Source organism: Megalopta genalis, chromosome 11, assembly GCF_051020955.1.
Source record: "Megalopta genalis isolate 19385.01 chromosome 11, iyMegGena1_principal, whole genome shotgun sequence".
NCBI classification, from domain to species: domain Eukaryota; kingdom Metazoa; phylum Arthropoda; class Insecta; order Hymenoptera; family Halictidae; genus Megalopta; species Megalopta genalis.
In genome coordinates, this window is record NC_135023.1 from 4433083 (window position 1) to 4449111 (window position 16029).

Genomic DNA, 16029 nt, shown 5'->3' on the forward strand with positions numbered 1-16029 from the left:
TTTTCGACGACGTTCGTATCGCAGGCTGACAAAGCGTAGATGCTTTCTCGTTCCGATTTCAGGTTTTTCGCATCAGATATAAAAGTATCAAGAACGAGATACGTTACGTTACACGGAATATTTTCATTTTAATTGATTAAGACGAACATGCGGCAACGTTCTTCGCCGAGGGAAATTGACAACGAAATTGCCGAATTCGATCCCTTACTTTTCCATTTACAAAGCGCTTTTGTCGAGTAACGCGTACGCGCATTTACAGGTTTGCGCAATTTTCGAGTTTCATCGAATGGGACATTCAAAGTGGATGGAAGGGTAAACCGTATTTCATTACGGATTCAAAGATTAAATACTATATTTTCATTGAATGCGTTTGTTCATAAAATAATTACATTCTCACCTTGTATTTATACAATCTCCTAACACTTAGCTTCTCTGTATATGTAGATGCCTATCGATTCACTTCGTCTCTCGTTTTTGTGACACAGTCTCTCTCTCTCTCTCTCTCTCTCTCTCTCTCTCAATCTATCTATCTGCCTTCCTTCTGTTCTCTCACTTTTTACTATTTCGTATTCTTCGGACATTCACGCTTCTGGTCAAAAAAGATAGAAAAATTTTGACTCTTAACACGCAATCGCTACAAATATCTAAACAAAATTGTTCGGAAAAGAAAATAAAAGAAAAGAAAAGAAAAGAAAATGAAAGAAAACAACAAGTGTTGAAAATAATAATGAGTATCACCCTGAATAAGGAACCATAAGACGATGCAGCCCGATATACAACGTCGAATTAAAAAGAAAACTTGCCACGAACGTGGTAAAATGATGTTTTTTTTATCAACGTTGAGAACGACTCGTACGGGATGCATCGTTTCTCATAGGTCGAGAACATAAGATCCTAACAATACATATATACACGGTTCGTATACGCGAGTAGCGTTCCGTTCACGAGACTGGGCAATAAATGTATACTCGGCGCAAGCGGATCTTCAATAAATTATAAATAATAATAACAATATAATAAGATAACTACGATAATAATTATATTAAAGTTAGGTAATCGAACTTCGCGCTGTAATACTATTAGAAACGGGCCGATACCGCTCGTCAACGTATATAGACACAGACCGTCCGCGATAAGACGGCACCGATTCCGACAGCGGAGGGCGTATACATTTAGGTATAGCCCGTGTACAATAAAGAGATGGAATTACACCGGGTGATGGGGGATAGAGATTCCTACGAGCCTACAAGTTTTCCATGTGCCGTTTTCTCGGGGACGGGCAGTACGTATCCCTGGCGATTTCAACGACTCGAGCGATTTCAACGCGTTCGCGGTTCGTCGACATCCGGACTCGTCGGCAGAACATTCTTCGCGAGATTTCGCGTTCGATCATTGTTGCGAGTCGAAACGCTGGAACAAATCATTGAAAAGTAAAAACGAAAGAAGATACAAGAACACTTTCGGAGTTGAAGAAACCGATACTTGGCGCGGAATCGAATTTGGCCGATCGAGATCGAGATCGAGATCGAGATCGAGATCGAGACTGGCTCTGTGCTGTTTCTCTGTTTTCCGTTTGTTTCTTTCCGTCACCTTTCCCCGTTCTTTTTCCTTGTTATCGTCGTTGTTTTCGCTCACGGTCGCGACTCGCGTCGGTCTCGCCGACACACTGGATCGCTACCGATAGATACGGTTCCGCGAGGAATAAGATCATCGAAATGCAAATAGTAGCACGTACAGTGGTAATAAAAAGAAACGAACGAAAAGATGATTCACAGTCGAAGAATGTTTTCTTACGGATGAACGAGAACCGATTACACGGTCGACTTTGGAAACACGTCGATCCACGACGGCGGTAACGATCGGTACAAATCGGCGGTAACGATCGAAGAGACGGAAAAACTAGCGCGAATAAGGCACGTCTACCGGCGAAACGGTAGGACGATTCTCTTTCCTCGGGCAACACACGCCGCGTTCGTAGTCCGCGAATCGGAATCATGTTCCACGGGTGCTCGAGCGTCGGCGACACGAAATCGAGCGCCGATCGCGGATTCGTCGATTTGCCGGATTCACCGAACGAACTGCGGCAGATTACGATGCGAAATATTCCGGAAATATGGAACACTCGACGTTTTCTCCTCTACTTCGCGTTCGTTTCGGTATTTTGCGGAGGCGGTAACGGTATCGGTGTATTCGAAACTGGAACAACGACCGGCTGTTTCTTCGATTTCTTTCCCTTCTTGGTAGTTTTCGGGGACTGTTTCGCGGTCGCGTCCACTACCATTTTCTCGGAGTCGTCCGCGGGAGATTGTTGCGCGATCGTCTTCTTCTCTCGGTGCACGACGTCGTCCGACTCGAGGACGATCGCTTCTCGATCGGACGGTTTCTCCTCTCGCGGCACGTGCAACGTTCTCGAACTCGAATCGTTCTCCGTTTTCTTCTCGTCCGATACGTTGTCCCGCTGCTGTCCGTTCCCCTCGGGAAGCGTCCTCTCGTCTTCCAAGTTCGGCTGTTCCGAATTCTCCTGCACGTCCATCGGAGTCTGTTCCGCGGATTTCTCAACCGTTTTCTCCTCCGGTCCGGTTCTTTCCGCGACAGAGACCGCGGCGGCGGCGGCGGCGGCGACAGTGGTATCCATCGACTCGGCGGAAGCGTGCTCGTCGGCGATGGCCGTCGAATTCGACGACCGTTGTTCCGCGTCGGTCTTCTTCTCCTCCTCCTCCTCGACGATGCCCGCGGGTTTGTTTACGGAGGTCGAGGGACCGGGGGGCAGCGGTATCGGTTCGTTGGTCCAGTCTCGTTCTTCCGGTTTCCGATCCACGTCCATGGATTCTGGCTGGAAGGCGGGCGCCGGAATCGCGGTATCGTCGTCGGGCATTGCTTGCGGCGTAGCCGGCTGCGACGACGCGAGGGGAGCTTTGGACTCCAGCAAACCGATCGTTTCCTGTATAGTCTTTATCGCGTTCTTTCGCGCTTGTCTAACGTTCTCTCTGCCCTCCGTTTCGATATCGTCGAGCTTGATCAGCTCTCTGGTCAGCATTTCGTCGAGGTAAATATATTCTTTGTCTTTTCTCGAGTCGCCTTTATATAGTTTCACTTGTTCCGCGAGGGAATCGACTTCCCTCTGAACCATGGCTACCCTCTCCAAAGGATCCTTTGGCACGACGGGTTTAGCTTTTGTCGTCGGTGGTTCTTGTTGTTGTTGTTGCTGATATTGCTGCGGTTGTTCTTGCGGATGGGGTTGATGCTTTTCGTACGATTGGTGCTGTTGCTGTCGGGGATGCTGGTAGCCGTCGGTCTGTTGTTGTTTGCGCGAAGGTTGCTCGTAACTAGCTTGGGTCGGATAGAACGGATCCTCGAAATGCGGAGACCATTGATGGGACGATCTCGCGAAAGGAGATTGCCCGAACGGCGACGACCTCTGAAAATGAGGAGTCGCGTGGAACTGTGTGGGAGAAGTTTCTCTTCCGAACGGCTCGTCGAAGCTTCTGGGCAAAACCGGCTCGTCTCTGCCTTCGACGAAAATCGGTATGTGCCTGACGTTGGCCTGCTGCTGCGATTGAGGCTGCGACTGGGGCTGCGACTGGGGCTGCGACTGGGGCTGCGACTGGGGCTGCGACTGGGGCTGCGACTGGGGCTGCGATCGAGGCTGTGACCGAGGCTGATTATGTTGAGGCGTTATATCTATCCTCGAAACGTATCTTTGTCCCTGTGGCTGCGATTGTTGCTGACAATTGTGATAGCACTGTTGGGGTTGCTGCTCGCGAGATTGTTGTCTGTTCTCCGGCGGAGCGGACATGGACCGTTGACCACGGTACCCTTTGTCCGGATTCTCCATGTTGTGCCGGTGTTGGCCTATGTCGACGGTGTTGCGAAATCCGTACTGCGGGATCTGGGTTCTTCCCGCGGGTTCTTGTTGTTCGCTGTCCGATCTATCTCGCGATTTTTTCCGAACCTGCTGATTCTGTTGGTTCTGCTGATTCTGATGATACCGATGGTTCCGATCGTTCCGATGATTTCGATGGTCTTGGCTCCCTTCCGCTTCGCTGTGAGAGCTGACAGCGCTGGCTCCGCTCGCCGCGCTACTCCCGCTCGCCTGCGACCTCGCGTCCTCGTCCGAATACCCTTGATAATTGTTGTTCGCGCAGTTTCCAGTGCCGGAGCCGGAGCCAGAGCCGCGATTTCGATGGCGTAGCGAGCCGTGGAAGGGTATGTCGCCCCAAGCCGGGCCGAGCAAGTGATCCGCGAATTCCGGATGTCGAGCAGCCAACTGATCTAGATGAGCGCGAATGTCGCTGCGTTTACCAAAAGCTTCGCCGTCGAACGGGAATCCCTGAAACACCGAGTTACATATCAAGTTACGCATCGTGTCGCGTATCGGCGAATCTCGAAAATCCAGAGAATCCAGAGAATCCAGAGAATCCAGAGAATCCAGAGAATCCCGAAAATTACAGAGAATCGAGCTTGTGGGCTAGCCATAGGCGCGGCAAGTTGTTTCGATTTCCAAAAATTCCGACGAATCGGGCAAATTCGGGAAGAATCGATTTTATAGGGGAAGGAAGACGATCGCCGCTTCCTATAGTTCCGACTCGTTTTACAACCGATCCGAGTAGGCGAACTTCTTCCGACGCCGTATATTACGGGTTTCGCGTCACGAGAAAACTATATATAGGTGTCGGCGCATGCACGCACTCGCGACACGCCTATGTATTCCCCGTTCACCCACGCTCGAGTAATTCGGTCGAACCGGCCGAGACTTTGCGTCCGGAAATAATAGTGACAATTCACGAGTCTGTGAACCCCCTTGTAACGTTTCGAAGGTTCTCGTATCGGCTTCCGATGAAACTACGACCAGCCGAGTTACGAACGAATTTAACCTTGACGAAAGAGAGCGCGAGAAAGCGTGTGGGAAGGATTTCGGCAGCGGTGCTTTCTACCGCGATCGAAGCAACAGCAAACAGCAACAGCAACAGCAACAGCAACAGACAGCAGCAGCAGCAATCGCAATTCTCATTGTTCGTTCGATAGGGACGCAACGGAATTTGTTAGTCTAGCCGAATAAGGCCCGGATTCGAAACAACTCGACGGCGGAGAACGATCGAGATGACTCGGAGCGTCGAATCGGAGAATCGAAGGCGCGCGTCTATGCGTGGTCTCGCGACGTTCGCGATTACCGTGCGCGTTCGAATCGATTCGTCCGCCGTTCGGTTCGATCGTTTCGGTAGCACGGTCGTTCGGTCGCGTCGCAGCGTGTATTTTTGGTTCCCGGATCGGAACGCGTAACGTATCCAAGGAGAAACCAAATCGAGCAGCAGGCAAAAACCCATCGGAGCAGCTACGGTCAGCCGTGAACCGAGCAAACTGGGTGAATGTCAGCCGGGCTTCTTCCGGCGAAACGAGCAGATCCTCGGGGAAACTGTGTCACGGTCTTTGGAATCGGGCCTGCGGGGAGCGATCGTTGTTTATTCGTTTCCCTGTTTCCCCGCTCGTCGGTTCCGAGGTGATTCGACGCGTGGACGTCGACGTCGACGTCGACGAGAGAGGGAGCGTACAGGGAGCGAGCGTAGAAAACTATCGACGAAAAACTATGGCGTTGCGAACGCCGATTCCATTCGCCCGTTCTCGGTTCCCGTGCCTTCCCGCGTTCCATCGTCGCGGAACTAATAAGACACCCACGCGCGATATCGGTCGCCTCGAGCACGATCGCGAGATCGCTATCGTTTGCTAGGAACCGGTTTCTTTTTCTTCGCGAGACCGAACCAGCGATTAGATCACTCGCAAAAATATCGCGTTATCTTCCGTCTCGAGGCACGCGCCGACACGCTCCGACACGCTCCGGCGTGCGCGAACAAGAAAGAATCGGACCTATTTCTCGATTTCTATTTCCCTTTTACGCGATTATTTCCCTTACTCGCGATTCGCGAGTACAACGCGAACGATTCCAAACGAACAAAGCGAACCAGAGGCAACGTTCGTTTAGCAGGACGCGCGTCGCTACCAGTCGTCGCTAGCAGTCGCTGCTACGCGCCGTATCGAGCCAAATACGGCTAAACGGAAGAAACGAAGCGCGCGATTATGTTACCTTCGCAGATTCTTTTTCCCTTTAGCTCCTTTTCTCGAGCGATCGAGGAGGGATCGCGTCGCGCGGCGTATTCTCCGTGGCCCGAGTTGCCGAGGAGAAACGCTCGGTTAGATTATTATTAGCGTCGACAACGTTTCTGTTTTCGAGGAACGTGCCTCTCGTTCGAGCAGAAAAAAAACCACTCTCCGAGTATTATCCGCTGCCTACGGCGGACGTCGAAGAAACTTGGTTTTATCGTCGACGAACGGATTCGATCGAGTTTTCGTCGGTTTTCGAATATCGGGGTTCTCGAAAGCGCGAAGAGAGAATCGTTCTCGCGACCGGTCGAACTCGCGTGTTCCGCGCTAACGGAAAACACGTAATTCCTCGCAAATTCTATTTCGAACTTGCACGCGAGCCCGTGATCTCACAATTTCGGGTTCGAGCGGAGTAACAGGCGCGGTAAAGGAAAGGTCGAACGCGGCCGTCGAAAACGTTAACCTCTCGATAACGCTAGCTTTTGGGAAAGTGGACAACGATGCCAGAGTCCGGACACCAAAGTCCGATTCGTCGATATCCTTCGCGAATACGTATGCGTATGTACGAAACGATTTTGCGAACAAAGCTTCGAATCGAGAAGATAGCCTTTGGACGCATGCCGTGGACCAATGGACGAAGAGGAAAAAACAAATAGGTAGTTTGAAAGTAAGAAAATACGAGATGCGAATGCCAAGCCGACGAACGCGAATATAATTCCTAATCTCGAAGAATCTGGAAAAGTCTCGGCGCGAACGGCTGTATCGTATCGACTCGCCGTCGCGTAATTCGAGGTACACCTTCGGTGTTCGATGTCGCGTCGCGGGAGCGTTACGATCGCTGGTGTACGAGCTGTCAACCGTGAACCGTGAACCGTGAACCGTGAACCGTGAACAGTCCTTCGCGAACGGACAACCGTCGCCTACGTCCTACGCGCGCGCGACTTAAACTAGATTCTATCCACTTGGTAGAACAAAAACGAAAAGAAAGAAAAAATGATCCGATCGCGGCCGAAATCCGTTGGACTTTTGATATTTGCGTCGTGTCGCGTGCGAACAACGATCGTTCGTTCCTCTGTAATTTGAAACGACTGAGAAAGACAAAAAGAAATGTTGGCACCACTTACGCGGAACGGACGGTCCAAATCGATCGGTTCTCCGAATTCGGATGCTTTGTCCAGGACGACGGACGAGTCCATTTTCTGGACAGTCCTACAACGCGTCCACCTTCTAGGTTTCGATCGCACGCTCGCGAGAGGTTAGGCGCGCGTACCGTGCCCTTCGTGTCGTTAGCAGCACTTTGCAGCAGATTAAGCCTCTCTATTTAGTCGGTTCAAGGAATCAGTCGACAAGCTCGCTACGACGTGGTTAACGAAACGCGAAAACGCGGGTGAAAAAACTTTTGGTTAAATGGGTGGTACTCTGCCAGCACACTCTCGCGTCTCTAGCAGTCTGTCAAAGATTACCGGAACATACGAGAAAGTCGTTTCGAGGGAACGTCTCTCCTGCGTCCGCCTTCTCCGTACTATCGTCTACGTGTCTCCTCCAACGGTTTTCGCGTTACGCAAGAACGCAACAACGACGCAAGAACGTGGCGGTTCGCCGTTTCCTTTTATATATCTTTTTCTATTTGTCCTTTTTCCGTGTTCGCCGCTCTCCTTTCTTCCTCACTTGTCACTTGTCCCGACAGAGTTATTCGATCGAAAGCAAACGTTCACGGTGGTGCCGGAGAACACCGAAAACCGCGCGCTCGTTCCTTAGAAACTCGATAACGAAACTGTCACCGCACCGCCGCGCGCCGGAGCTTCTTAAATATATTTGAGTGGGACGGAGACGTATCGAAAGCCACGTGACTCGATAGCAGCCGAGAAACACCGATCCACGCCGAGCTCGTCCGAACGAAGGTACCAGTTCCTACCAGAATGTTCCTCCCTATTCGACCGTTTCGGAAAAACGTCTATAGTCTATCCACGTATAGTCCGTGATCTGTAACGGCCAACGAAGGAAACCGTTTGTCTCGTGCAATGGTAGAAGCGTAAAAGAGCGTGCGAGGGCCACGCGACAATTGCAAACAACGATCGATACGTGGTTTTATGGTTTTTCGATGTATTATCCATGTACGAGATTCGAAAGAATCGTCGATCGTTTCGACCGAGTCTACGGTACGTACTGCTATACGCAGCGAAGGCGATTCGTTGCTTCCTCCATCGAAAAATCGAAAAATCGAAAAATCGAAAAACCTCTACTTTCGCGTTTTTCTTATCACTTTTTTCCCAGCCGATCCAAGATACAAGGTTATACTACACGCGCCATGGACTTGTTTACATATGTCCTTTTATAGTAAGCTTTGACTTCTCCTTTTGCGTACGATCTCGTCCGAAATGTTGGTCACGTGACGACACGACTCATTCTCTCTCTCTCTCTCTCTCTCTCTCTCTCTCTCTCTCTCTCTCTCTCTCTACCATACTTTTCATCTCCCGTTCTCGTTTTCGTTCTTACTCTTGCTCTTACTCTCCCTTTCGAACGCATCGCACTTCGTTTCGTATTATCGTATAATGTGGATATTATCGGCTAAGCGAAATAGCGTATAGCGTCCAATAGCAAATTACTCTTTTTATCGTACGAGCGGTCTTCGATGTAAAAGCGAGAACGGAATGTTATTTCTCGAAAGATTAGAAATATTAGCTGGGACATCGAGTACACAGGCGTGTCGAGGTCGAGAATCTTCCCACCTGTAGCGTACGAGCGCGATCGGACGATCGCGATTAATAATAGTTGTACGGTTCATCGATTGAAGAGAGTCGGAGGTAACGTTTGGTCGTTCGCTCGCTCGACGAATCAACTTGTGCTCTCGGAGCGTCGATTCTTCGTTGTATTTACGTCATATACGAACAAAGCACGAGCTCCGCCATCGAATATTAGTCATACGATCGGATTTTGGCACGACTCCAATTCTGTCGCTGTGAAAATATGCCTGTGCTACAGTGCTACTACAGTGCTACAGTCCTACTACGATGGTACAGTGGCACAGGTAGACGGACACGTTTCGAGAACAAGATACGATGCGCAAAGTTCGTTTCTCCACCCGAACTTCCACGTTTCGTTCCGTTCCGTTCCGTTCCGTTCCGTTCCGTTCCGATCCGTCGTCAACGACGGACAAGTTCAACGAAAAACGAAATTTTCGCGTCCGTCGGCTTGCGAAGAAACGGTAACTCTCCACGGATCGTATTCCATGCGATTGCGAATGTAAACGATACGGCAGTGTCGCGTATATTCTATGGCTCGGTTGTATCGCGCAGTTATAATTAATAAGATCGGGACGAGCATCGACTTCACCGAGGACAAAATTTCGTAATTCGATCGGACCAATTACGAATCAGTTTTTATACTTTTCAGCTACCGGCATCCCCGCGGATTCCTTCGAAATCGGACGACGAACGTTACACGTTCGATACGCGATCGTCGGGGTTAGGTCGAGGAAACACGAAGTTGTAGCGAGTAGCGAGCAGAAATCGAACAGACCGCGATCCATGAATGGTTCGCGCGCGCGCGCGCGCAATCTCGCTACTTTCCGACTTCTTCTCATTCCGCGATTTCATTTCGCGATGTTTTCGATTATCTGCTCGATGTAACCGCGTCCGTCGACCCCGATATGCGATCGCAGCGCGACGGAAACTGATTCACGGTTTTCTAGTATCAATAAGAAATAAGAATATAATTGTTCGCAGAGAAATCAAGTTGCGGAGGATTCCAAATTAGACATTTGGTATCTCACGGCCTAATAGTATCGACTGTCGGTTAAGAAGGACGAATTTTTCTACAACGAAGACGAACGAACGCGAGCTTAACCAACGAATCGTGAAATCTCCGTTCGTGCTTGAAATCCTGAACTAAGCTAATAGAGAGATACCGATGGTACACTTACGAAGATTCGAATCGAGTACCGCTTTCGTCGACTGCTTCCGAGCTTCGCACAAAATTGAAACTCGTGCGCGGTGGAATATTATTGTTTTGCTCGATGGGCGCGCCGAGCTGGTTTATAGCCGACGCTGACACGACGCAGTCTCACCGCCGTCGCGTCGAGAGTGCTGGTCCGCTGCAACCGAGTTGCCATCTGACGGTAAAGCGAGCCAATTTGACGCGTGCACGATTCGTATCGCGCGCGACACAGCCCCGTTTTAGGATTTGGAACTCGCAAATTCGTACGGCGCACTCGACAATTCGGAAACGATGGGCTCGTCGAATGAAATATCGCGACTTCGATACTATTCTCCGATAACGATAAAGTTTGCATATTGCGTTAGCGCAAACAAATAGTACGTATAAAAAGCTTGATTTTCTTGCTGAAGCAGCGTCTATGCCGATACTCGAGAGTGCCACAAATTAGCCTACCTCCGATACAGGCATTCTTTGTGGCATCGTGTATCTTATTTCGACCGGATAAACATCCGAAACTGGCTAACAATGTTTTCACTGTGACACACTATCGATAGCAAAAACAATTTCTTTGCATTCGTAAACGACGGTGAGCCGTATAGTAGAATGTTCAAATAAGTTTCAAATAAGTGGATACAGTGTTCGAGCGCGACAATTTTGATCCCCGTTACAAGGAGGTTCTAGCTCGATCGCTCCCGATTACATACTTGGGTTCGCGCTACAATGTAAAATGATCCGGATTCCGGGACAGACAGACAGACAGAGAGAGAGAGAGAGAGAGAGAGAGAGAGAGAGAGAGAGAGAGAGAGAGAGAGAGAGAGAGCGAGCACGGTACCCACGGATGCCCACTGCCCAGAGAAATTTCCTCGGCAGCTATATAGTGGGGGGGGGGGAATTGCGCGGTAGAGGTGGAAGTACCTCGTGCTTTACGCTGACAAGTCGCGAGCATACGTCTCCGAACGATACGAATACGATATAATAATCGGATGCTCGAGTTCTCGGCGTTTCCAAGCCTCGATTTCGGTCGATATCGCTTCTCGATTTCGTCCATGGGTCTCGATCGCTCGCACGATCATCGATAATGACGATCGATGATCTACGGTGATCGATAGCGTAGCCAGGAGCGCATAAGATTCGAAGAGGTCGATTGGTGATCGCTCGGCAAGCGTGGCAGTATATCGTGACGTCATGGGGTCTTCCGGCCGCGATCCACGGCGCGTTCCTGTGCCGATAATAACAGCGATAGGATCGGGATCGGGATCGCGATAGATGCGTCTTGTCTGTTTTTCACCCTGTAGAATATCTGTTATCGTTGGACAGCGAATGTCTATGCGTGGAAGTGTTTAGGGAGCGAGCGCTGGCGTATTTTTTGTTGCAAGAATGGTTCTCGAACGATGGGCAATCCCGGGACACGTCCAAGGAGATGGCACGATTCTAGCGAGGGCATATACGATGATACGATGTACGCTTACACAATTTCGTTTACATCCGTGATCGAGGAATCCTCGGTAGATAGATTCGCGGATTTAACGCGATAAGAGAGAGCTCTAGCGTGTAATAATAATTGATAAAAGACGTTTTCCCAGCAGATTGTAATCGATATCCGTAACCGGGTGCGGTGCTGCGTTAAAAGGTGAAAGGTAAAAGATAAAAGGTAAAAGGTAAAAGTTGGAGCCGATGGAAGAGCGGTATCGGCGATCCACACCGGAACAAGGGCGCGACTCCGTCACCAGCAGGGTGATGCCGTTGCCAGGAAATTCTGGCACACGGCACATGCCAGGTTCGATAGATCCTCGCCGACGCTACCGGTCGCCAAACCGAGCAAACCTGGCATGTGGCAGAGTTTCCTGGTAACCCTGGTCACCGCAAACCCGAGGGCACGTTGCACGTTCGGTTGCGGTTGCGAACAAGTTTCTCGATCTCTTCGCGACACGACTCACGGAGCAATTAGGATGCACCGCACAGAAAGCAGCGAATCCGAAAGCCTGCCCTTCCATTTATGCCCGATACGGTCTCGTTCGTAAATTCAACGATTGCTGGACAAAAATGTATGCAAGGTCCTGGCGAGGGGACTCGGGAACGGAAGCACTCGGACAACATCGGCTATATATTATATTCTTGTTTCCTTTTCCGCGACCAAATATTGGCATAAACGCTTTTCACGGATGCTTTCGTTTCTAAACGAGAAGGCGAGACGACGCGTACACGTATATAGATACGTGGTATCGATTAGAAGTTTTGACATTTCTGTCACATCGCGACGACCCGCCAAATATTACTCCCTCGAGCAATCGTTCCGGATCGATGTTCTCGCTCTGGAATGGAGTCAATGGTATCAATGGCGGCTATTTCGAGAGGTCTCTCGGCGTCGGCGTCGTTGAAAACGTTCCTACGTGGTCGTAGACACGGTCGGAGCTTGCTCGGAGATCGTTCGAATTCTCTTGCCTCGAAATACAACGAGCAAACCCGACCCCAACGTATCGATTTTCCTCGATTGTCACCTTCGTCTTTGGTCGTCGGCTATCTCCGCGTTTCTTTCTTATCTATGTATGAGATCTATCGGTCTCTCTCTCTCTCTCTCTCTCTCTCTCTCTCTCTCTCTCCCTCTCTCCAGGTAGCCTTTGCAAAGGATAGATATCTATTTTTGAGCAAACATTGATTCGAACGAACCGTTCGAATTATGACTCGAGCCCCACTCTTAAGAACGAAAGAGGGATTCGAACAGGATCGATAAACCAAACGCATCGAGATAAATCGCATTCGAAGCTTCGAATCTCTTTGTCGAATGAAATTCAACGTTCCTCATCGTACGATGGTCTTAATCGTACCATACCAAACCGAGATACAGAGGATCCTTCGATCGATCGACCTTGTCGCGTCGATTGGGCACGTTGAATTTCCATATCCGTTGATCGCAACAAAGAAAACGAGAGCGATCGCGGTAACTTACGATATCCTTCGATTCGTTCGTTCGATCATTTTTCCCTACCACCGGATCGAATTTCCTGACCAAATAGATTCCAAATAGATCGCGTCCAGTTTAAGCGTGTTGCGAAACGACTTGTCAACGGAAACCCTGCATCGACCCTGAATCGACCTTGTATCTATCCTCGTACGCGCGCGCGCTCTTCATTTATCCCGATAAATCTACAAATCTATAAAACTTGACTTCTATACAGTTATATGCGATCTATTTGTACATTATACAAAGTATAATAGTTCTCCCCATAAATGAATAATAACAACAACGATAGCGATAGAAAGAAAATCGTAAGAACAGGGTTTTTATCGATCGTATCGCGAATCAAATTATAAATCCTGCAACGACGCGTCGGTGCCAACGATCGCGTAAAATTGACAAACAGAAGCAAAAGCAAAAGTTCCCTACGACTGGAGAAAGCGCAACGTATCGATATCGTCGAGGGTCGGCGATAAATAACGTAAGATTAATTAGCAAAGTATTGTAAAAGATGGCGCGCGCGTACGTTAACAAGGCTTGTTTACGATAAGAGGTACATAGATACGCGTAAGGTCGGCGGAAGGTTCGAGTTAAACAGCAAATAGGACCGCGGATCGAATAGAACATCGTATGTACAGGTTTGCTCTCGAGCTTTCGATGTTTCGAAGCGAACGAATTACGAGGCTAACAATTACGTCAGTTTGTTGGAAAGTTTCAACGATATCGATGCAGCAGCAGCAGCAGCAGCAGCAGCGGCGGCGACGACGACGATAACGCTAGCGAACGGCTTGGAACACGTGACAGAGACATTCCGCTACGATAAAATAGTTGTTTTAACCGTAAAAACACGAATTTACTGGCAGAAACGTAACGAGCACTTTATTCGTACGAGTTTAATTATCTGCTCTCGTGCCCTGAACGTATTCGAGATTGCGAGACGAGAATAACCGGTAACGGTAACTAGAGGAAACTAAATACACGCGGGTGAAACCGTACGGTACCAAAATTGGGCCATCCTATAAATGTGAAATTTCTCTGTATTTGTAAATACGCGGTCCGAGAGTCGTTTACAAAGAAAAGAGAAGAGAAGAGAAGAGAAGAGAAGAGAAGAGAAGAGAAGAGAAGGGAAGGAAAGAAGCTCGTGATATCGAACCCAACGATTTTTTACACTGTCGACGAAAGTGCACGCGGAGCGCTCGATCGTGTCCAACGTTAATAGGATAGTTGATAACGCGTTGTCGAGCAGTAATAGCGAGTACCTACTTAGCGACAACGAAACTAAACAAAGGGAAATTAAAAGCCCTTATTTTACTTTAACAAGAATACAGGATGCGTTCGACTCACTCTTGGGAAAACTGTGTGTCGTTCGAACGGATCTCGTCCTGCCGGTCTGCTGCTGCCAGTTGGCTCAAAAAACGATTTACTATCCTCGTCGAATTGCTGCTTGATCTCCTGTAGAAGTTCGTCGCTCGATCTGCCGCGCAGTTTATCGGCAAATTTTGGCTTCTCACGAAAATAGAAAGACATTTTGTAGAGTCACGTTTCGCAGAGTACACGTGTACAGTTGTTTCATGCAAGCTTCGAGTACTCCCAGTTGCCGGTTCTCACAATCGGTGTCGGACACGCACTGAAATATTTAGCGTCGACAAATATTCGATAACATCGAACACGGGTTTACGTACAAACAGGTCAAAGTACCGCGTACGACTGAAGACCGAAGACGGAACACCGAACACCGAAACCTACCGAATGTGTAACAGAAACAGAGAACGGAGTAACACGGACCGAAAGCCGCGTCGAATCGTTGAATTGAACACGCTCGAGTCGAGACAACGCTCGGAGCATCGAGAATCGAGAGTCGCGCATGCACCCTGCGTTCTACGCTGATTCGCCCGTTCTCTATTCTCGACCAATCACGATGCGAAACACTCGCCGATTAATCGCGAACTACATCGTACATGCATACATACGATGTACGCTACAGAATCTTGATACGAGTTCGGATGCGCGCAATCCTAGTCTTCTTACGATCTAAATTTAATCGGTGGCTATTTAAGTTTGGCATTTTTTCTCATTTATATAGCTGCACCGAACGGTCCGTGTAATACTTTCATTTATTGCAACACGATCGAGTGTTCCTACGAGCGAATTACGTTCCGACTTATCTAACGATTTAGAAACTAACGATATCATTTGCTCGAATTTATTCGATGCGTCTATAACAATTGTTTGCATATTCCAACTGAGATTAATTAATTATAAATTATTTTCAGTTTTGTGTTCCACCACTGAATTTTCGAACGAACGATTCGTGCCGCTTTTCCCATAAGAAACTGGTAAAATACCGGCACAAATTTACTGCTGCTCTTAAACAGTCGAATAACGCCACTCCGATGCAGCGGCAAAACGTTCAAACTGTTAGCCAAATTACCGTCAGATCGATAAATGCCTTGAAGTTGACTGCCAGCGCCATCTATCGGCGAATAGTAAGACTTTTTAGTCGGTATTTGGCCAACGGTTTGAGCGTTTTGCCGCTGCATCGGAGTGGCGCTATTCGGCTGTTTAGGAGCAGCAGAAAATTCGTGCTGAAATTTACCTGGTTTGTTATGCGAAATTCGGCACGAATCATTTGTTCGAAAATTCAACAGTAAACATAAAACTGAAAATAATTTGTAATTCATTCATTCTGACTCGTGTATGCAAACTATTATAGACAAAGTGCTAGAGACCTCTTCCCTGAATCTCTCTTATGTTATGTTTGTTGTGATATCATAAAATTAATTATTTATTAGAGCTTCCTCTTATGTCTCTCTTCCTCTACAAGCGAATCTTGCCGAAATTTGCATCCGGTCTTGTGGAAAAATCATAAGATTAATTAAAAATAGGGAAAATATCCCTACTTACATCCCACTCGCACTCACCCATCTCCACTCTTCCGTTTAGCCGAATTTCTAGAGTATGTACATACGACACCGTATAGCCACTTTCCGAAGTAGCCTCCGAAAACATTGTTAATTACTCATTAACCAAGACAGATTTGT

At 48.5% G+C, this 16029-nt stretch overlaps 1 protein-coding gene and 1 long non-coding RNA gene across 3 annotated transcripts; one reads left to right on the forward strand and one right to left on the reverse strand.

The window, feature by feature from the left end:
• Positions 1–334: 334 nt before the first annotated feature.
• stv (BAG domain-containing protein starvin) lies at positions 335–14771 on the reverse strand. 2 transcript variants are annotated; one of them, XM_033480718.2, is made up of 2 exons: positions 14333–14771; positions 335–4330 (listed from the first exon to the last, which is right to left on the reverse strand). In XM_033480718.2, the coding sequence occupies exons 1-2, from the start codon at positions 14513–14515 to the stop codon at positions 2138–2140; spliced, it is 2376 nt and encodes a 791-aa protein (XP_033336609.2). In that variant the 5' UTR covers positions 14516–14771; the 3' UTR covers positions 335–2137. The 2 variants fall into 2 exon arrangements, with proteins under 2 accessions (XP_033336609.2, XP_033336611.2); XM_033480720.2 differs by lacking the exon at positions 14333–14771 and adding an exon at positions 7221–8098.
• Positions 8086–13192, forward strand: LOC143260252 (uncharacterized). The gene is made up of 2 exons (XR_013034392.1): positions 8086–8255; positions 9822–13192. It is a non-coding gene; the product is annotated as an uncharacterized LOC143260252 (long non-coding RNA).
• Positions 14772–16029: the final 1258 nt, after the last annotated feature.

Excerpts from the sequence above, each read along its gene's own strand:
- stv (XM_033480718.2), bottom strand. The coding sequence starts at position 14,515 with ATGTCTTTCTATTTTCGTGAGAAGCCAAAATTTGCCGATAAACTGCGC. Across the intron at positions 4,331-14,332 it reads GACACACAGTTTTCCCAAGA|GGATTCCCGTTCGACGGCGA; the intron begins GTGAGTCGAACG and ends TCGGTGTTTCAG.